Genomic DNA, 22,906 nt, shown 5'->3' with positions numbered 1-22,906 from the left:
CCTGGATGTTTGCTGTATTTAATAGAAAATAGTTCCAATTAGGACAAAGTTTTGCATGGAATTTCCATATTTTATAAAACACTTTTGTGTGTTATCTTGCTTTATCCTTAATAAAAAAACATAAAATATGATAAATCTCAATGTTTTTAAGTGTAGAAAGAAACATGTACAAATGCTAAATAATTTGCTCAAGGTCCTATGACTAACATCATGCTTGCCGACCTAGGACTAAAAACATGTTGCAGACCTAGAACTCCAAAAGTCCTGTGGGGTCTTCCGGCTTCAAAGGCAGTCATCTTTCATTACCCAATATGCCTCTCAGTCGGTGTGTATTGATGATGATGAGGGTACTGATGATGAGGCAACCCCTGATTAGTGATGTGATGTCTGTTTCGTGGGGTAGAGACCAAGGCCACAGGAGATACTTGTTCAGAAGAGAGCAAATATTTATATCTAAGTGTTTATGTATCTAGGTCCCAATCTCTTTTGGGAGATGAGCATCTTTGAGAGCTTGATCTTTATGGATGCTCTCTAGTAAAGCATCTATGCTCCAAATCTTATATGGAACTTTAAAGAGTTAATTGATATTCACGATCCCATAAAATGTGCTATGAAATGAAAAAATAACTGGAGGCCCTTTCTTTTTAAAGGTTTTCAGGCTTGCGTAATTGGGTTAAAAGTGGAAATCACAGGAAGGGGAGCGAGGATGAAAAACTACCCATCGAGTACTATGCTCATTTCCTGGGTTGTGAGTTCAGTTGTATTCCAAACCTCAGCATCATGCACTACACCTCTGTAACAAACCTGCACATGTATCCCTGGAATCTAAAATAAAATTTGGAAAATAATAATAAAATACATTTTTACATTCATTTTTTAAAATGTGGGTATTACAGAATGGGAATGAGTTGATCCAAATGTTAACCACATACTAGTAAACAGACATGTAAACACAGAAATAAAAATCCTCATTCATGGGAACTTATAATACACTGCAGTCCTCAGTATATCTTACCCTCAAATATACTTTAGACTCACTGGAGAACCTGAAGAAAAAAAAAACAAGTCTGATTCCCATCTCAGGCTTAACTGATCTGATTTAATTGGTCTGAGGTAGGACCCAGGTATCATATTATTTTCAGCTACCTAGTGGTTTCTAAATGCACAGCCAATGTTGAAAACCAGTAGATTTAGTGGTATTAAGAAACTGCTTTAACAAATACAATTATAGCTATTGTGAAAGAAAACATTAGATGCAATGGAAGCACAAAGTCACCTAACCTGCCACTCAGAGCAAGTGGTGTTTGGACTGAAATAGGCAGGGGGCATAACAGTCATCCAGGTAAAGAGAAGACCACATTCAAAGGGTGGGGGTGAAAGGTAACAGGTTGTCTTAGAGATCTGAGTCAATTTCGGTTTGGGTAAAGCACAGATGGCAAAAAGATTGCAAAATATGAATCTAGACAGATAAGCAAGCGCTGAATATGAAGGGCCCAGTAGGCTATCTTAAGGAATTTGGACTTCATATAAAGGACAATGGGATGCCACTGAAGGGTTTTAAGCAGAAGAATTGCATCAGATTGATGTACGTTTTAGAAAGGTCCCTCTGTCTGCAATGCTGAAAATAGGTTGAAGAGAGTATAATCAGAGGGTGAGAACTGGATGCTCTTGTTAATGTGGCCACAGATGATGGATGGCAGTCTGGCCCATGGTAGCAACACTGAGAACAGTGAGAAGTACAAAGATTCAAATGACAATTAGGAGGGTCAAGTGGAGTCAAAGATTACTCCCAAGTGCCAATCTTGGGCAATTTGATGGATAATGGGAAACTAGGATATTCCCTGAGGTAGGGATTTGTGACTCAAAGCTAACAATAATAAGAACAATAGCTAATGTTTATTGACAGCTTACCAGGTGCTGGTCAGTATGTTAAGTAAGCTCCATATATTAACTTTCTTATTTAGTCCTCCAAATATCTCTTTGAGATAGAGAATATTACAATCCTCAGGTAAGAGATGACTGAAGATGTGAACGGTTATTGCCCAAGTTCACAAAACCAATAGATGGCAAAGCAGTATCTGAACTATGATTTATGCTCTTATCCACAATCCTATACTGCTTATCACTGAGGAATGTGATAAATAAGAACCAACTGCAAAGATCTGATTAAAATACAACTGAAAAAAACACACTTGAAAGAGGTTTATATTAATATTTCATTTTATTCTTGTTTGAAACTGGTATCACTAACTTGGTTGTGAGTAGACATCTGTATAATTAACAAATCTAGAAACAATTCTAGAGACAAGCAAGAATAGTTGCTGTCTATCTTTCCTACAATCAATACTTAATGGAAGTTACCCAAATTGCATATGTAAAGTCCATGTATTTGGTAAAATACGAAGTTGATTGTCTTCTAATTTCATGTCTAATTTGAAACACAGATAATAAAAATTGTTAAAAAATTTAGATTGATAAATACTACTAAGATTACAATGGGTTTACATATTTTATCCCTAAAGGTGATTAGGCTGAGTGACTTTTTAAAAATACCCTTCTGCTTTCTGGAATTTTCAAAATTTTTTATAATGAATGTTTAATTTTATGATAGAAAATAAATTATGTATTTTAAAAGATCTTCCTTATGAATTATCAACAGTATTATTAATGATTATAAAGAATAAACATAAGTATAATGATAAATTACTTGTACAGATAAAAAATAACTTACAGTTGGCTTGTTCTTGTCTCAATGAGTTTCTGAATGGTGAAATCATTAGAAAAGGAGAAAATCTTTGTGCCACATCCTCCCCACGTTACATTTCTTTCCGTTGAATTTGTGGATTCACTCAAACACATCAATGGAGTACTGACATTTCCTATATTTAGTATCTTCAAAGGAGCAGCTCCTTTAAGCTTTGACAAAAAAAAAAGAAAACACACTCAGCAAATTGAGTATCCACAGAACAAAACACTATAAAATCTGTGCTTTCAAAAAACTACTTTCCATCTTAAATGATTAGAGATATTAAAATTAAAACCCAAAAACCTAAAGATTCCATAAAAAAAACTCTTAGTTCTGATAAATGAGTACAGTAAAGGATTCAAAATCAACATACAGAAATCAGTAGCATATCTATACAACAACAACAAAGTAGCTGAAAATTCAAGAAAGCAATCCCATTTAAAGTAGCTACAAAAAATTCATAAAATACCTAGGAGTAAATTTAACAAAGATGATGAACAATCTCTACAAGGAAACCTGAAAAACATGAAAGAAATTGAAGAGGACACAAACAAATGGGATGATATTCATGCTCACAGACTGGAAGAATTAATATCGTTAAAATGACCATACTACCCAAAGCAATCTACAGATTCAATGAAATTCTCATGAAAGCTCCAATGATATTTCTCACAGAAATAGAAAAAAAAAAATTATAAAACTTGAATGGAACCGAAAAAGAGCCAAAATAGCCAAAACAATCCTGAGCAAAAAGAACAAAGCTGGAGGCATCACACTACCTGACTTGAAAATATATCACAAGGCTAGAGTAACCAAAACAGCACAGTATTGGCAAAAACACAGATACGTAGACCAACGTAGAGGACCCAGAAATAAACCCCACATATTTAGAGCCAACTGATTTTCAACAAAGGCACCAAAAGCATACATGGGAGAAAAAATACCACCTTCAATAAATTGTGCTGGAAAAGCTGGATATCAGTATGCAGAAGGATGACACTAGGCCCCACTCTCTCACCACTGACAAAAATTAACTCCAGATGGATTAAAGACTTAAATGTAAGACCAGAAGCTATGAACTATTAAAAGGAAACAGGAGAAACATTTCAGAACGTGAGTCTAGACAAAGAGTTTATGGTTAAGATCCCAAAAGCACAGGCAACAAAAACAAAATTAGACAAATGGGACTATAATAAACTAAAAAGCTTCTGCACAGCAAAGGAAACTACCAACAATATAGAGAGGATCCGTTAAATGGGAGGAAATATTTGCAAACTATTCATCCAGAATACACAAGAAACTCGAAAAAGCAATTCAACAGGAAAAAAAAAAAAAAAGAACTCCATTGAAAAGTAGGCAAAGGGCTGGGTGTGGTGGCTCACGCCTGTAATCCCAGCACTTTGAGAAGATGAGGCAGGAGGATTGCTTGAGCCCAGGAGTTCGAGATCAGTCTGGACAACATAGTGGGGCCGCATCTCTACAAAAAAAAAAATAGCCAGGTATGGTGGCACACGCCTGTAGTCCCAGCTACTCGTGAAGCTGATGTTGGAGGATCACTTGAGTGCAAAAGGTCAAGGCTGCAATGAGCTATGATCATGCCACCGTGAGCCAGCCTGGGTGAGAGAGCAAGACCCTGTCTTAAAACAAAACAAAAAGTTGGCAAAGGATCTAAATAGACATTTGCAAAAGAAAACATAGTAATGGCCAATGGATATATGAAAAAAAATGCTCAACATTAACTAATCATCAGTAAAAATGCAAATGAAAACCACAATGAAATCTTCTTCACCCAATTAGAATGGCTATTATAAAAAAGACAAAAAATAACATACTGGTAAGGATGCAGAAGAAAAGGAACGCCCATATGCTGTTGGTGGGTATGTAAATTGCTATTGCCACTACGGAAAACAGAATGGTGATTTCTCAAAAAAACTAAAAATAGAACTACCATACAATCCAACAATGTCACTACTGATACTAATTTAAGGAAAGCAAATAAGTATATCAAAGGGATTCCTATATCCCCATGTTTATTGTAGCACTATTCACAGTAGCTAAAAAATGGAATCAACCTAAGCATCCATGAATGAACGAATGCGTAAAGAAAATGTGTGTATTTACATAATGGAATACTATTTGACCATAAAAAGGAATGAAATCATGTCATATACAGCAACATAGATGGAACTGGAGGTCATTATGTTAAGTGAAATAAGCCAAGCACAGAAAGACAAATATCACGTGTACTCACTCATATGTGGGAGCTAAAAAAGTTGATCTCATGGAGGTAGAGAGTAGAATGATAGTTACCAGAGGCTTGGGAGGATATGGGTGTGTGGGAGAAAGGGAGGATGAAGAGAGGCTGGTTAATGGGTACAATCATACAGTTAGATAGGAGGAATAAGTTCCAATGTTCAATAGTACAATAAACTGACTACAGTTAAAAACATTTCAAAATAACTAGAAGAGGAGACTTGAAATGTTCTCAACACATAGAAATAAATGCTCATGGTGATGGATATCCTAAATACCCTGACTTGATCATTACACATTCTATGCATGTAACAACATATCACATGTACCCCATAAATATGTACAAATATACATAAAAAAATTTAAGTCATATTCAAAATATTATTGTTACATTCAATCTATTCTTTTTCCCATATAAAAATTACATAAGAAATAACCTAAGGGTTATACTTTACTTCTCTGTCTCTCATCAGAGAATAAGCTTTTTGGTAATAGGAGAATGAACGAGTAGGGAGTTGAGTGAATAGATGGAACCAAAGATGAATAGATGGATAGAGGAATGAATGCTTTAATGACTAAATAGAAATCTGGAGAACAGAAAATTAAATGATTTCTTCAATGCTTAAGAAAAAGTTAATGGCAAGCCATATTTAAAACTTAAGTATCTTTCTGGGTTTTTTTCCACGATATATTTATAAGGAATTATCTGCCTCAGTTATGTACAAATTGAATTATTTCCATTCCTAACATTATCAATCAGATGTCATTTATCATTTTATTCTTAGTTCATTCATATAAAATATACAATCAATCAGCAAGTATTTTCAGAGGATCTACTGTGTGCAAGACTTTATGAAGCAATACAAATATAGAATAATTTATGATTCTTGCTCTCAGGGAGTTTATAATCCCATAAGGGGGGGGTGAGATATATATAAAACAAAAGACTTAAAATAAATTTAGATGTAGAATGCATTCAACATTTACCTTAACAGTCTTATCTTCAAAAATTGCTAAATTGCCATCAGCGGTTCCAACCAAAAGAAAATTTTTTTGTTTGCTAAAAGGAAAAATGTTGAAATTGTTACAAAAAGAAGACGTATGTTGACTAAAATGGCCTTAATGTTCTCCTCCACTTTATTAACCTTTAGATAGACTTCTCAACGATAAACTCCTAACCTCCCTTTTCTTAGAGTATTTACTTTAGAAGACTTCCAATTATAAATTCTTTCTCTGCCCCTTTTCCCAGACCCTTTCCAGTTTTATACCCCAAGAATGTCTTTTCCAAGGACCTGGGAGCCATTCCTTTGAAACGTAATTATCAAGAAAGAGGCCTGGCATGGTGGCTCACACTTGTAATCCCAGCACTTTGGGAGGCCACGGTGGGCAGATGACCTGAGGTCGGGAGCTCGAGATCAGTCTGGCTAACATGATGAAATCAAAATGTTTCTACTAAAAATATAAAAAATTAGCCAGGTTTGGTGGTGCACATCTGTAATCCCAGCTACTCAGGAGGCTGAGGCTAGAGAATCACTTGAACTTTGGAGGTGGAAGTTGCAGTGAGCCAAGATCATGCATTGCACTCCAGCTTGGGCAATGAGAGTGAAACTCCTTCAAAAAAAAAAAAAAAAAAAAAGAAAAGGAAGGAAGGAAGGAAGGAATTCCCCAGTGTCTGTGGGAGAATAGGAGCCTACCTTCAAGAAGGGACAATTAGCAAACACAGATGTCCTAATCACATTGCCAACTGCTCCCACTTCCCCCCAACACGGTCCTCCAGTACCTTTCCATTAGCTCACCCCTGCGCTTAAAACTCTCCCACCTTTTGTTTCAGTGGAGTTTAGTTCAGTCTGACTTCTCTCCCTTGTTGTGATAGGCTTGAGTAGTCTTCCTTGCCCAATTCCATCCATTGAAATTTTTCTTTGACCATATTCAAATAATTTCAACTCCGAAACTGCCAGTGGAGTTGATATTTCAGGTACCAAAAACAGGCTTCACATTTTTTTAGTACTTTTTTTCCAATACTAACTTAAACCAGAGAAATATATGGGGTATAATCTTAATGCCTCCTGGAAATCATCCTGCCCCAAATATTACAGACACCAACCTACAACTCACACCTGAAATCTTGCTATGTAGATATATTTCTTTGGGACAAGAACCCTGAAACTGATAAGAGCTAAGTCATTTTCACCTATTAAGAACGTATTAATTCATTTATTTGTTTTCTTAATTTGGTAGTTAGATAACTGGTATGTTTAAGCCTGACACACAATGGGCTTTATATATATATACATATAATATATATATATATATATATTCAAAGAATGAATGAATGAGAATTTATCCTTGAAGAGGCCCTACAAAGATGCATTGATCTGAGGAGAAGTAAAGAGACAGAGCCACAGTTGAGGTAATACCACGAGCAGGGCTGGTAGGCCTGAAGACAGTTATTTTATAACTGTCTCAGCTAGATCTGTATTCAGAAAAACAACAAATATCTCTGTGACCTTCCACAATTCCCTTTAATATATGCAAACCAATGAAAATATATTAGAAATGAACAATCTTTGCTGATGCAATAACAATTCTGCACACAATTCAGTTGTTTAAAAGGTCTGTAATTTCCCCCATTGATCAAATTCACTACCATACCTTTGCTTGGAAAAGGAATTGCAATACAAACAAGTGACAGAATCAGTCATCTTTTCTAGGGTATGTCTCTTTTTCCCATCTTTGGTATTGATGACCAGGAGAGTACCAGACTGTGTCCCAGACACAATCCAGCTTTCCTTTTCAACAGGAAGATGCACCAAGGCTAAGCACAATATTCTACTATCGGCAACTTCCTGTTAAGAAAAGAAAATATACTTACAAGGATTTGATTTAAGCTTAAGCGAATAGAACTTGTACAGAATAAAGGATTCTGTTATCAACATAACTCTTTCTGCTTTCTTGCATTTCCTTTTAAAAACAATGCCAATTTTATTTAATTTTCAACAATAAATGAGTTAATAGGCAAACAAGTTTTGCCTATCAAGATGAAATCTGAAACTAAAATTAAAAATTATTGTTCACTGTGAATTCTCATTCCTTCAAACCATATAAGAAGATTGTTTAACCTCAGAACTAATGCTGAGGCACAATATTTATCTTCAGGCAGCAGTCAAAATATTAGGTTGTCTTTGAGGTCTAGAAATGTATCTTATATTTGCCAATACAATGTATTGATCCACTTGTAGGAGCCATGCCCAGATCTCCTTTATCCATCAGGTACGCCATCCCCAGCTACCCTGAGTGTTGGCTACTATAGTTCAGAGATGTGCTATTTATCACAGAATACCCTCAGATGACAGGAGGCAGCTTGCCCAGAAATGCCTTGAAAGTTACACTACCCCCACCTCCCAGCAGATTGCAGCCAATGACTGAACAATATGTGAGAATGAAAGACTGGCCCCCTTGCCTGGTAGTGGGAAAATTCTGTGCTACTATTCATATTCCAGAGCTCCTTGTGGGCAGAGACTGAGGCTAGACCTCCTCAGAAACCACATTTCTGCTGAGCTTCTTCCTCTGCCCTTTCTGGCTTCCTTTACTTCCCTCTAAGATTCTCTTTCCTTAAATCACTTATGCAAGATAACCCATCTCAGGCTCTGTTTCTGGGGACTCTGAGCTAAGACATATGCTGTGATTCTAAAGCAAAACACACTTGCTCTTGAATACTCTTGTTCTAACAGAAGGTTAATTGAATAATAATCCTACATTGGCTCTAATTTAATTTATTCCTAAGTAACTTTCTAACTGGTATGTGCTTTAAATTATGAAAGATTTAAAGAGCATTTGGATTTACCTCAGAAGTGTATCCTTCAGTATTTAAGTCAAGAAATGAGAGCTGTCCCCTGTCGTTGTGCCCACAGCCCAGCCAAATGCTTGCATTCCTGCTGTTGTGACGTGTAGCAACCATGCATTCAACAATTACGTTTTTAGGTAATAAAATGTGTCTCATCAGACAGACTAATTCAGCTGAATTCAAAGTGTCAAAGACCTGAGAAAGTTTAAAGATAACAAAACAGTACTTATCAAGTTAACTCATTTCCCTTGAAAAATCAAATATAGACTTAAATGTTAAGCTCTGTCAAGCAAAACCTAAAACTGTTAAACTGGATCCCAACTAGATCATGATTAGTAATCTAAACTACAGATAAAATTACATGAAAAGACAAATACGTATTTTTAAACTGTGCTTGATACTCTTTAGTATGTGTAGTATTTTTTTTAACTTGAAAAGAAAATCTCAAGGGTCAATTAAACAGCATTTTAGCAGAGTCAGGAGGTACTCTACATGCCATTCCATATTGCAGAGCCACCGCAAGTGAGAGAAAAACCCTTGGATCAACAATTTAGTTGAGCTTCTAGTAGTTGAAAGGAACAGGAATTTCAGTTTTTGGTAACAAAATTTAGAAGTCATCTCTAGATTCTGTTTTTATGTTTGTCTTTCAAACACTAATGATCTGGAGAGACAGTGTGAAGGCACCGTTAGAAAACAGAACCAGAAGTCAGGAAACTGGGATTAGAGCTGTGACATGGCCACCTGCCCGCCACTCAGGAGACACCAAGAAAGCCCATTATTCTCTCTGTGCCTCATTTCATAAAAGTGATGAGTTTTCCTGTCTTGCTTAGTATATGTCATATTTTAAAGATAAAATAAGTGTCTAAGCTTTTTAATATTGTCATATATATATATCTGTTATGTATTCTGTTAAGTACAGGTGAAATATAATTGAAAATGAAAAAACAAGAAAGTAAAACAACAAGCTATGAAAAATTTTTACTGTGGACATAAATATAAAAGTTCATGTGACTAACATTGATGGTAACCTAAATTTAAAAACAAGTAAGCCAAGTAGAAAAAAAATTATGTAATGTTTGATAAAGTCATAATAGTTGTACTTGACTATTTCGATCCGAACATTTAAAGTTAAAACTTTTCCAATTAATTATAATACAAAATCAAGAGCTCACAATATAAAGATAACCCACATTTATTAAAATGTGTATCAGTGTAAAACATCACAAGAGTTCTCTTTCAGATAATATGGTGGACAAGGTTACTTGGACAAATCTTCCAACTAAAAACAATTTAAAATGATAAATGATTTTTTTAAAAACAATGTATTAAAAACATTGAAGATCTGACACCATAAGGAATTATCAGGCCGAAATCACAGTGAGAGATAGAAACCAGAGAGGTCAGTTGACCCCTAAATCCAGGCTCGCCCTGAAGACATTTGTCTGCCAAGACAAAGTGAGACAAAATAAATGTATACTCTTGGATGCTTTGTGGGGCCCATGGGAGAGAAGTTGGAGTCTAGGGCCTTCCCAAGACAGACAGTCTTAGTAAACGAACTGAACCCATAAAGCTGGGACCCCAAAGGACTGCATATTCAGCATAAACAAGAAGGAGAAATCAACCTGTCCACATTTCCACCTTCATTGGTATATAAGGAAAGTTGTTCTGGGACTGTGCAGGGAGAGGGGGAGAGGGAGCAAAAGGTTGCTGAAAAATTGCTATTCACAAGCTTGTTGTCAATACAATTCATAGACCAGATTTACATTAACTGGGCAGTTAAAAAACAAATCTCAAGCCATGAATTGCATTTAAAGCAATTTGCAGCAAGAAAATCCAGCAAAAGATATGCAAGACCTGTATGTAGCATTACAAAACATTGAAAGACGCTTGAGAAGACCTAAGTAAACAGACAGAATTTATGCCATTCCAGAATAGGAAGACTTGGCCAGGTGCAGTGGCTCATGCCTATAATCTCAGCACTTTGGGAGGCCTAGGCGGGAGGATTGCTTGAGGCCAGGAGTTCAAGACCAGTCTGGGCAACAGAGATCCTTTCCCAACAAAAAAATTAAAGGAAAAGTTAACCAGGCCTGGTGGCACAAAATTGGCTGATGGAGGCTGAGGCGACAGGATCACTTGAGGCCAGGAGGTCAAAGCTGCATTGGGCTGTGATCCTGCCACTGCACTCCAGCCTAAGTGACAGAGTGAGACCCTGTCTCAAAAATAAATAAGTAAATAAATAAATAAATAAATAAATAAACAAACAAATAAATAAATAAATAAGAAAAAGAATACAAAGACTTAATATCATAAGGATATCCTCTCCAGATTGTCAACATATTCAATCCAAGACCAATCCAAAGGACAATGTGGTTTTTCATAAGATTCGACAGCATGAGTCTAAATTTTACATAGAAAAGCTAAGCCTAAGACTGGTTAAAATATTCCTGGATGAGAAAAATAAATAGGGAGAGGAAACCATTATAAAGCTACAGGAATTAAGACAGGGTAATACTGGAGGAAAAATAAATGAGTTGATCAGTGGAAGACAGTGTACATGTGGATATGCACATTATCTTTAATAAATTACCAAATGGACACATCAGATCAATGGGACAAAAGGGGAGAAGCCATTTAGTAAATCAAGCTGAAAAAACTAGTTTTCCACATTAAAAAAAGGAATGGGATACAGATAAAAATGTCAATTCCGATGGATTAAAAACTTGTCAAAAGCAAACTTTTAAAATGTTTGAAGAAATCGCAGGTGAATATTTTTGTAGCTCTAAAAGAAAGATGGACTCTACAACAGGACCAAATAGGAATAACCAGGAAAAGAAGGAAAAAGGATTGTTAAATTTATATACATTAAAATTAAGAAATTCCATTCATTAACAGGCACCCTACAGGAAATTTAAAAAGCAAGCCACCAGCTCGAAAAAGAAACTGCAACATATAAAACCAACAGAGGATTAGTATGTTATATATAAAAATTTTTTCTCATTTGATTTGTAGGCAAAAGAGCCAACAGAAAAATGGGCAAAATAATGGGCAGGCATTTCAAAGAAGAGAAGAGGAGACAGGCATATGGGAGCATGTGAGGTTTTGGCAATGTCCTTTTTTTGTGCCTGGGATGGTGAAAATTTTAGGAGGTTGCCTTATAACTATTTTTAATTCTGTCTCTGTGTGTTTAAGTATATATATTTGAAGATTATATATATATGCATACATGTAAATGATGTTCTGTACAAAATATTAACAAAACTTTACTATAAGAATACCTGGGCAGAAGTAGGCCTCTCTTGAGGATTTTCTTTCAAACACTTTTTAATTAATTTCTCAACCACAGGCCATGGGGCACAACCATATTCTTTAACTGGATCTAAAACATTAAAAAACATCATGCTAGCATACTAAATAAGTAAGAATGGTTATATTTCCTCTCAATGTTTATAAAAGGTCCAGACATTGCAAAGAAAAATATTATCTCCATAATCCTATATTTATGTAAATTTACTTATCACAAAATTAAAGCTAATTTTGTTAACTTGATCTCCACTAAGAGATGTGGAAAAAGATTTTTTTTTATGGAATAAAAAAGAGACCCAAATAACAATTTAATAAAATAATGGATTTTCATTCCATACCTGCATTTCAAATAGACTTTGAAAACACTTTTACTCATATAATAATTAAGCTTCTACTTTTTATTTTAATACTCAAAGTAGGAAAGCATTTAATCCTTATGTCCTCACAGATGGTTTGTGCACATTTGTTTTTTATAAGAGGCGTAAATTATGCTGGTTGATGCAGAACACAGAATTGATTTTTTTTTTTTTTTTTAAGATGGAGTCTCATTTTGTTGCTTAGGCTGGAGTGCAGTGGCGCGATCTCGGCTCACTGCAACCTCCCAGGTTCAAGCTATTCTCGTGCCTCAGCCTCCTTAGTAGTTGGGACTACAGGCACGTGCCACCATGCCCAGCTAATTTTTGTATTTTTAGTAGAGACAGGGTTTCACCATGTTGGCCAGGCTGGTCTCCAGCTCCTGGCCTCAAGTGATCTGCCTTGCCTTGGCCTCCCAAAGTGCTGGGATTACAGGCGTGAGCCACTGTACTCAGCAGAGACCTGAATATTTTCACTGGAAAACTAGTAAAATAAGGGAAATAACCTAGATTATATCTAAGGTTTATCCAATTAATAATAAGTTTTCTTTTGCCATGATCTTGAAGTTATACCCAAAAAAGATAAAGCTCTATTTCCTGTACGTGGCACATTGTGTACACTCAAAAGTGTTTTTTAAATGAAAGGGAAAGCAGAAAATATGAGAAAGAGCTAAATAAATTTAAAATGTTATTTTGTGGTGAGAACTAAAGTAATGATTAAGGAATGAATTACAATGTCCTCTAATTTCTTGAAAGCATGAGACAACCACTCCAAATGAGCTTTGATAACATTAAATACACATTTACCGATTCTTACTACAAATTATTATTATAGATCATTCAGTCTTCCATTCCTGCATGTAAATTATTTCACTCCAAGAAAATGAAAACATTCCAGGATAATGAGTACACAGTAATTCTTTATGAAAATTAAAAATCACCAAATGTGGAGTTCTAACAGCAATTTCCTTCTCTGAGTATGTTTCTAAATATAATACTAAATACACCAATATTAATTTCGGATTTTTAAAAAAGCCTAAAACTGCTACCTTTTTCAGGTGACTTTTATTAATATATCACAGGATTTAAGAATATTTACACACTAAACAAAAAATGATCACCTGTTTAAGGAATTAAGCATACAACTACAATTAAATAAAAATGAAGCTGCTGATAAATTAAGAAAAAAAATCTTCATTTTAGAGAAAACAGAACTTACCAGGTAATTTTCCTTGTATTGCTAATTCATCAAACTCATTTGGAAACTTCAAGCCCTCTACTATTCTACCTCCAGTTGTCAAAATGTCATAGAGTAGTAAACCAAATGAATAAACATCAGCCTGTTGGTTATAAATGACATTTCCTCTGGCAACTTCAGGTGCACGAAACCCTGAAAGTAAGCAGATAAAATAATAAATATGCCCAACATCAGGGCTCATACATCCAAGGAGGCATACACTTAGGCTATATGCCAAACAAGAGAGTCAGGAAGAGACGTTCTAAACCAGGCTGTGTTATTTTTATAACCAGGTACCTTGATCAAGTCAATTAATTGTCCTGTCTCATAACATCTCACCCCTCAAGGTTGACCTCAAAGGACAATAAAATCCTTCAATGTTCATTATAAATATCTTCAATCTTCAATAAAACTACCTTGAAGGATAATAAGGATAAACATTCAATGGTAAGTTATTAAGTAGTATTTCATAATTAAGAAATAAAGAGTACTAGGAAAACCTATATCATTTTTCTCATTCCTAATATTAACTATTTCCAGGACAGTGTTTTAAAAACAGGAGAGATGAATAGAAACGAGATTTCTAAACATCACTCCAACTCACTTTAACCTGACCAAAATTCTAACACTGTCATTATTTCCTGAACTTGTCTCTCTGCTCCTTCTACCCAAAAAATAAAAAATAAAAATAAAAACAATAACTAAAACAAAAAAAAAGCCTTCTCTCTCAGGTTCATGCCTGAAATTCTTTTAAGGGGAAATAAATCTTTTATTCCACAAGAGAGATAAATTACTTTTAAATTCTTCAGAAAAAAAGAGTGATTTCAACATTTGTGACAATAATAAAAATATAAACAACCTAAAGAAATCCAATCACAAAGGGAAATGTTTAAACAATGTATATACCATGCAGTAACTAAGGGATCACTGTCTAAGATGATATGCTATGACGTAAGTTAAAAGAATATGTAAGACATAATCCTGGATAGACAGAAAGTTATCAAATATGTAGAAAAAATCAACTGAATTAATTTTCTTAGCTGTGATAACGGTATTATGATTATGTAAGTAAACATCCTTATTCTAAAGAAATATACACACTATTCAGAGATGATGTGGCATGATGTCTACAACTTAATTTCAATGATTCATTCATATGCAAAGAGAGCAAGAAAGAACAAGTAGGGCAAAAAGTAAATAATCAATGAATTTATGCATAGGGTATATGAGTATGAGTAGTGTATATTGTACTACTCTTTCTTTCTTTCTTTCTTTTTTTTTTTTGAGATGGAGTCTCACTCTCTTGCCCAGGCTGGAGTGCAGGGGTGTGATCTTGGCTCACTGCAACCTCCGCCTCCTGGGTTCAAGCAATTCCCCTGCCTCAGCCTCCTGAGTAGCTGGGATTACAGGTGCCCACCACCATGCCCAGCTAATTTTTGTATTTTTAGTAGAGATGGGGTTTCACCATGTTGGCCAGGCTGGTCTTGAACTCCTGACCTCAAGTGATCCACCCACCTCGGCCTCCCAAAACGTTGGGATTACAGGCAGGAGCCACTGCACCCAGCCTGTACTACTCTTTCAACTGTTCTGTAGGCTTAAACATTTTCAAAATAAAAAGTTGATGGGAATGTACATAATTAAAATCTAGGAAGAAATACATCCCGATATAATCATTATTTCATTTGCTAAAATTATCTGTGCATTTTATCTTCCTTTTTATTTCCAAAATTTTTACAATGAACTTATATGGTTGTTAGAGTAATTTAAATATGCAGCCAGAAAAATATAACGAAGTATGAAATCATAGCCTTCAAGGAGTAAATGACTGAATTTGGAAACAGTTCTATCTGACAGAGAGACTACCAGCAAAAGATGGATCTCAGCAGTCCTCACCATGCCGGAAAAGCATGAAGAGTTGGAAGGATGGAGACGTCGAATTTGAGCATGATAACCCCTACTACACTAACTGATAACATTCCCCCACATATATGCATGTAAATATATTGTATACATTGTAATATATTAATATAATCACATATAATTAATTATGCAAATTAGCATAATTTACATTCCATATTAAGTTACAGATACAATGTTTCAGACCTAAATATATTATACATTTCCTTCGAATAAGGGCATTTTCCTATATAACCATAATATAATTCTCACAATCTAAGTTAAAGAATTGTGTAATTAAGATAAAACATATCCCTAATAAAGTGCACCTGCGACATAACGTAAACAAATCACAATAGCTCCTAATTCATCTCTCTCTACTATTTTACAGACACCTTATTGAACATTTCATTTGATATGCACAAGAATCATCTGTGGTAGACAGATAAGGACTTTCTATTTTACAAATGACATAATCCTTTCAGAATGTATGTATTTTCCTAGGGCCACACAGATAATGAAAGCAAAGTCAAGAGTACTTAATAATAATGAGCTACCCACACAGTCACTAGTTCATTAACAACCTTTATGCTTCCCTTCTTAGAATGTGAAAGAGATTTCGGAGGCTTATTTAAATCTTAACCAGTTATTTACTATTCATTGAGCACATTTATTAGGTATCTATTATATCCAGGTACTATTCAAAAACTATTAAAATGTTCAGCGTATTTTTTTCTTGATAAATGTACTGTTAGAATTTGGAATCACAGGCTCTTAAAGCAGGAAAAGGCTCTGGGGTCATTTCATCTAATTCTAAATTCTCATCCAGTGCACACATCCTTTTACAATAGTTTTTACCCCTCTAGGCAACAATCCGAAGATCGTAGAGCTGTGAAGAAGGTTGGAATTTTTTTTCACAATGAGTCAGAGAACTCAGAGAAAGATAACTGTGAAGATATGGAAATGAATATTTACTTCAATATGGAAATGCTTTTAAACTTCTAATCTTCCCCTTTTCAAAGTAAATATCTTCATTGGCATGATCTCTAGCATGAAAACATAATATTATTTATATATTCATAAAGTGCCTCAATTATAATATAATACCCTTCTAAAAGCTTCTTTAAATTCATCCAATGAATTTCTAGTGTTCTTGATTGCACTAACAATTTCTTGATGAACATCATGCCACTAGTAAGTGGTAGAGCCAGTTTGGTGCTTAGTGAATGTTCAATGTGTTGTTGCCAAATGAATGAATAAATGAATAAAAAATAAGTATAATTTCCCCGTGGAGAATTATCATAATGATTACAATGTTAAAATACTTGAGAAAATATGATTCATTGTCTAAAAACTATTTTTAAAAATAATTTTTCAGAGAAGCCTGCATTTTAACAAACGCAATAAGTAAATAAAGAAAAGATCCACAGATGAAGAATAAGAGAAATTTATGAATTAAGTCTGAGTATATATCACACTGTGTACTGAAACATATATTTTATTTTTTACTTTCAGAGAAGTATGAATAGAGTATGTTCCATAATCTCCATCAGATATTCATGTATGTCCAGCCAGTAACATTTTATTTACCCGAAGACTATAGTATTTATATGGGTGTGTTAAATACTATCACAATTAGTTAAATGTTAAAGCCATCAGTCAGCATTCATCTCAGTCAAAAGTGCAATTGCCACAGGACCCAGAATTAACTGTCACTCCCAGCAGGATATGATATAAATATATCCATTTGACTGAGTTAATGTTGAAACTCTACAAGTTATTTAAAGGTGAAAATGTCCAAACCGTAATTATTTTCAAAATGTGGACAGACACAGCACCATGGTCCCTGTCAATAATCGCGTTGTTTCTGTCTCTGCATCCCCCGCTATCACAGTGCTGGACCAGGAGCTCTGCTCTCAGGTTGCTTGGGTTTGCATTTTGTCCTACAGTTTTTGTCCCGTAGGACCTTGTAAATGTTTTTTTATATTCTCTAAACTTTAGTCTCTGTATCTATAGACTAGAAATAATAGTAGCACATAAGTCAGAGGGTCCTAAGGATTGAGATACTCAACTCATGGATAGAGCTAAGCACAAGCCCAGCACATCGCTCATGCTCTGGAAGGTTGTGCTCCTATTACAGCCGTAATGGACCCACACTCATAATGCACACACTGCAGTAAGAGTTAGTATAAAAATGCACCTAAAAAGTTTAACAAATCCATCGTTTTTTGTTTCTCTAGAAGTTTTCATGTTAAAAGATGTAACATTAACAGGAAGGCTCATTAAACGGAAAAGACAAGAAGATAACTGAAATTGTGTGAAAGGGAACTATTTTCTTCCCAAACAGAACTGCTTTGGGGAAGAAAAAGTTTGGTGATGGTAGTAGTAGTAGCAGTATTAGTAGGAGTGAGAGTTATTGCTATTTAAAATTGGAGGCAGAGTTTAGGGCTGAACAAAAGTTGAGTGGGCAGGAAACGAACTAGAACCTTTTCCCTAGTGAGATATCCTCTAGCATATTTTCTTCTGTGCCAGGCATGGTGATTTAATTGAGTTGCAATCATCAAGATGATGTATAGCCACCTGTAATTTTACTTATAAATAACTAACTATATAAAGTTTCCCTAAAGACAGAGTGTTCCCCACACTCCAAACAAATGCCAATCCCTAAATGATTTATTTCCTGCTCAAACTGATGTCTGAGACAACACATCTGTACAGATCACTGGCCCCATCACTGCTTTTCAGGATTCTGAGCTTGACATTCTGATGAATTTGAGTAGAAGAAGTGGAGTGGGAACTGAGAAAGGGAGGTAAGATTCCATGGGGTAGACAGTGATGTGTACAGAAACTCTCAGTAGGGTCACGGCCAGCCCCCTATACTCAAACATGTATATATTTCTGCAGCAAAATGTATGCATATTCACACTGAGCATAAGAAATAAAGATCGTAATAAGCATCAAGTCAGTTTGCTTAGGTTTTGACATCAAATTAGTCATTTTTTAAAAAAACTTGGGGTTTTCAGTTCTTTGGGTTTCAGAATTATGAAAAAGAATTTGTGGACCTGAATTTGATTTGCCTCACAAGTTCCAACAGTACCTAAAGTGAAGTTTTTGCTGTTACTTTTTATGACCTCTAGAGTATCTAAAGAATCTACAAATCTAACTTTCAAACATATAACTTGATATCAAACATTCTCTTCTTTTTATTCAGTTTCTGCCCTGAAAAATTATATCAATTTTTTTCCTACAAAATACAATGATAAAAATCACAATGTAATGCTTGCATTTTTTCACAAAATAAACCTCTGTTCACTATGTGATAGACTCTGTTTTCCTTTTGACTCTTCTGAACTCACATCTGAGGTCAGTGGTTATCCATCCTGAAGATAGAATTATGAGACAGACCTGATCACCTACCTGGTGTGCCCTCTGATGTTTTTATCCCCATTCTACAGCAGTACTGAGCAATGCCGTAGTCAGCAATCTTTGCAATGATGGCAGCATTGGGATACAGGGTGAAAAGCAGCACATTGTGGGGTTTCAAGTCTCTGTATATAATCATGGCTGAGTGGAGGTATCTGCCAGAAAATGCACAGGAAATCTTATTCAAATGTGATTACATTATAATAGTTTTTGTCCTAATTTCCTTAAATATAAATGTCCACTATGTCAAGCATCAAAAATTCTGTGCTCACTTTGACCGTTAAAGTTAAGAGATATTGTAGAAGAAAATCAAAACATATAAGTCTAGTATTACAAAGTAAAGTTATGCTTTAAAAAAGGGTCAAATCTGATAAGCGAATGATTTCAATTTTAAGACAAATCTATCTCAGGCAAAGACCCAATTTTTGGAGACTTTTCTTTTGTATATGTGAACAATTACTTAAAGGCAATTCTGAATTCCCTCAATGATCATATGAATATTTTAACTATTTCAAAATGTAAATATGTTAAATAAGAATTGATGGGATTTTGTTGTACTTGCCATTTATTTAATAGTTTTGATTTTCCTAAAACCATATAGAGGTTTAGCTCAGCTTTAAAATTTTTCTCTATTCTATCTGTCATTGATATTTATTTTTCTAACCAAAATGTTTCCCAATGTTTGGAAAATATTTTCTACTTTTTGGATGAAAACAAATGAAAATATAAGACTTTTGCTTACTATTAGTCTCTTCTTCTGTTTGAGTATATAATTTACCATAGACCGAATCATGTTGGATATTAAGGTTAAAAAAGAAAATTTGGGGCTAAGAGTTAGAATGAATACAGCACTGTCCTGGAAAAGATGACGAGTAATATTAAAGTCCATCCTTCTGGAGACTGACCCACCAATCATGAGCAACTAGAGTTGCACATTTCAGGCAAAGAGTAAAAGATAGTTAACATAAAAAAACAGCATAAAGTTTTCATCTCAACCAGGTCTTATCCATTCTGGAAACATGGTCAAAGAGCTTACGGCATCTCAGCTACTAATGTTATTATCACATTAGATGTCTATAAAATTCTGATTTCCAACTCTGTCTTCTCTGCCCCATGATGTCAAATTGATTATAGCATTTCATGTGATGTCACAGGTATGTTATAATCTATGTTGAAAATAATTTTTCACAAGACTTAATGGAGTTAAATTTAAATCCTTTGCTTATTTGTGACTGTTGGTTTTGGCTCACATTATATCAATTAATAGTTACTCCATCACCTAGCACCAATCACTTCTGGAAGGATTAGAAGCAGAGCGGCAATGATACCCTGAACTTTCAATTGTATGATGGCTTGGAGAGTACATATTATTTAACTGCATCAACTAATACAGCTGAAGATTCTCTCTCTTCCAGGATGTAGTTGGGACATTTGACATTAGGCCCATTCATTTCAATATACCTATTTTGGGCTGAAAAAAATAAGATAAATACACTAATGAAGTTGACCTTCACAGTAAGTAATGGGCTTGAAAGAAAAATTTACCAAGGGCTTACTGAAAGGCCATTAGGTACTCTTGCCCTGCTGAAGAGAAAAGCTGAGAGATTAAGAATAAAAAAGCTAAAGCCAAGTCATACATCATTGAACAGTATCCAAATCCTTTATAAGACATGCCTCTTTAAGTATATTTATAGAACACAGACTCTTTCAGAATACTTTCCAAAGGCTAAAAAGAAATAGTTAAGCTTAATTTGAAATAATGTCAGTGGGAAAGAGATAATATCTTGGTTAGTTAAAATGTTCAATTATAGAATTTAATCTTAAGAAGTGCAGTTTTAATAGCTTTTAATAGACTAGCAAAATAGCTTTTGAAATAATAAGTAAAGATATTTCCTTCCTGACAATAATTTAGCCATAATTTATGCATTGTGTAACCATGACTATTGTCAAATATTTTATTAGAACAAACTGGTTTATATTAAGTTAAACAGTCATTCTTTGATTGTGATTATTGTAAGAGTTGCTAAGAGACTTCTTTCTTCATAGCTTAAAGTAAACTTTATCTGATTCTGAATAGAATTATTCCAAAAATAGAATGCATTCATTCATTTGACAAATATGTACTAGGTATCTAAGAGGGTCAGTCATTTAGTATACAAAGCCACCTTTGTATCTCTGCTCCCTTGAGGGTGTCACAATCCAGAAGGATTGTGCTCAAACAGGTGTTTAAACAAGATTCCAGAAATATGTAAGTACCATGTGCTAGGGAAGCACAGAGGGAGAAAAACACTGAGGTAAAGACAGCAAAGTTGACTCTCCTACTAGACTGCAAGGTTTCAACCGCGAGAACAATATAATATCTAGCTTTTCCTCTTTAGCACCTAAGTCAATGTCTTGCACAGAGCGTGTGCAAGAAACACAAGTTGGAGAAGCTAACACTTCATGACACACTTGAGCTTCATAGTAGAGATGGTATGTGAGGAAATTCTTAAGGAAAATGAGCTCTCTATGCAGACAACTTGGTGGAAAGAGAGGAATAACAAATTCAATGACGGGCAGACATGAGCATAACTGAAAATTCAAGCCTGTCATCAAGGCCAGAATGCAGTGTGGGCAGTGGGGTGGCAGGGGCTGCAAAGGGAAGCAAGAGGCATACAGAAAGAGCTTTGATGCTATGCCAGGAAGTCTGGATGCACTTTGTAGATAATTGAGAACTGCCAAGGAATTGCAAGCATAAACCGATTTTTATTTTAGAAAAGAAATTCTGATAATTGCCTGGACATACTGAACCAAGACAGCAGGAGCGGCATAAAAATACATGAATCTACTAAAAAGATGATGTAAAATAGAGTCAAGGACCTGGTAGACAAATGCATACTTACTTTTGGGGGAAGGTGTTTGGCCTGGATGGGATAACAAGTATCCCGGCCTGGCAAGTGTGGGATATAACAGAAATAACAGATTCATAGTGGGTGATGTACCAAGGCAGTATACTCCATTTTGAAGATATTGAAACATAGAAACATATAGAAAATGCAGTTGACTGTATTTTCATAAGTTTTACAGAATTATGATAAAGAGTTCAAACGAAGTGGATTGAATTGGAGAAGTAAGCTAACAGTTAAAAGCAAGATGGAGGAAGAGAAAGCATGTAACATGAAGAAAGTTCTTGTATGCTACTCTAAACAGCTCCAGCATTTAAGGGACTCAAAGGAGCATGATTTTATTTCCTGTGCTGAAACATACTTGGGAAAATAAACCTGAATGCTGAGTTTTTAAAATATACTTAGTGCTGGTAGAAAATTGATAGCTACTGAAATCTACTAGCCTTTTGTGATACAAAATCCAGAAAGCTTTTCTGGCATTATGCTAAGAACAAATTAGGCAAATTATTTTAAAATATGCTGACATTAAATTTACTTCATCAGAAACTGCTGGATTTGTTATTTAAAGTAAAGTTTCGGAGAACTAGAATAAGTCATTTTAGAGATAAGGTGTTTCGAACAGTGTTAAAAAAATAGCAATTCTTCACTTTATAAATAAACACTTTGGGGATTTGTGGAAGAATTAAGGAAAAACTAGAACCTAGAGTTAGTTAAATGAAGGAAAGAGGGCACTGAAATACAAGAGACTAATCTGCACTTTACCTAGATTAATTTAACCCAAGGTTCCCCCTGGTGTTCAAAAGCAGAAACATCAACTCAAATCCAAATCCCTGCACCCTGTTTCATTTCATAATCTGTACAGTTTTCAGTAGTTTCTGGACACTTTCAGGAAGGGACATTTCTGGATACTACCTAAAAGGCATATTCATAGCATTTCAGAAGAGAAAGAAGAGAAGGAAAGCTGCA

General features: G+C 34.9%; 1 protein-coding gene across 1 annotated transcript in view; it reads right to left on the bottom strand.

Annotated features, from left to right (window-relative positions):
* The window catches only part of LRRK2 (leucine rich repeat kinase 2), a 124,585-nt gene that overhangs the window by 7,096 nt on the left and 94,583 nt on the right, over positions 1 to 22,906 (bottom strand). The window contains exons 36-42 of the mRNA XM_058426191.1: positions 19,050 to 19,210; positions 13,719 to 13,889; positions 12,119 to 12,219; positions 8,844 to 9,038; positions 7,652 to 7,845; positions 5,987 to 6,059; positions 2,732 to 2,916 (exon numbers count right to left, since the gene is read on the bottom strand). Of these exons, the coding sequence (XP_058282174.1) occupies positions 2,732 to 2,916; positions 5,987 to 6,059; positions 7,652 to 7,845; positions 8,844 to 9,038; positions 12,119 to 12,219; positions 13,719 to 13,889; positions 19,050 to 19,210 (1,080 nt within the window). The remainder of the gene's footprint in view (positions 1 to 2,731; positions 2,917 to 5,986; positions 6,060 to 7,651; positions 7,846 to 8,843; positions 9,039 to 12,118; positions 12,220 to 13,718; positions 13,890 to 19,049; positions 19,211 to 22,906) is intronic.

The sequence above is a fragment of the Hylobates moloch genome, unplaced genomic scaffold, assembly GCF_009828535.3.
Source record: "Hylobates moloch isolate HMO894 unplaced genomic scaffold, HMol_V3 SCAFFOLD_13, whole genome shotgun sequence".
In the NCBI taxonomy this organism is placed as follows: Eukaryota; Metazoa; Chordata; class Mammalia; order Primates; family Hylobatidae; genus Hylobates; species Hylobates moloch.
The sequence above is the reverse complement of the archived record's forward strand: the minus strand, read 5'-3'. Positions and strand labels throughout refer to the sequence as shown.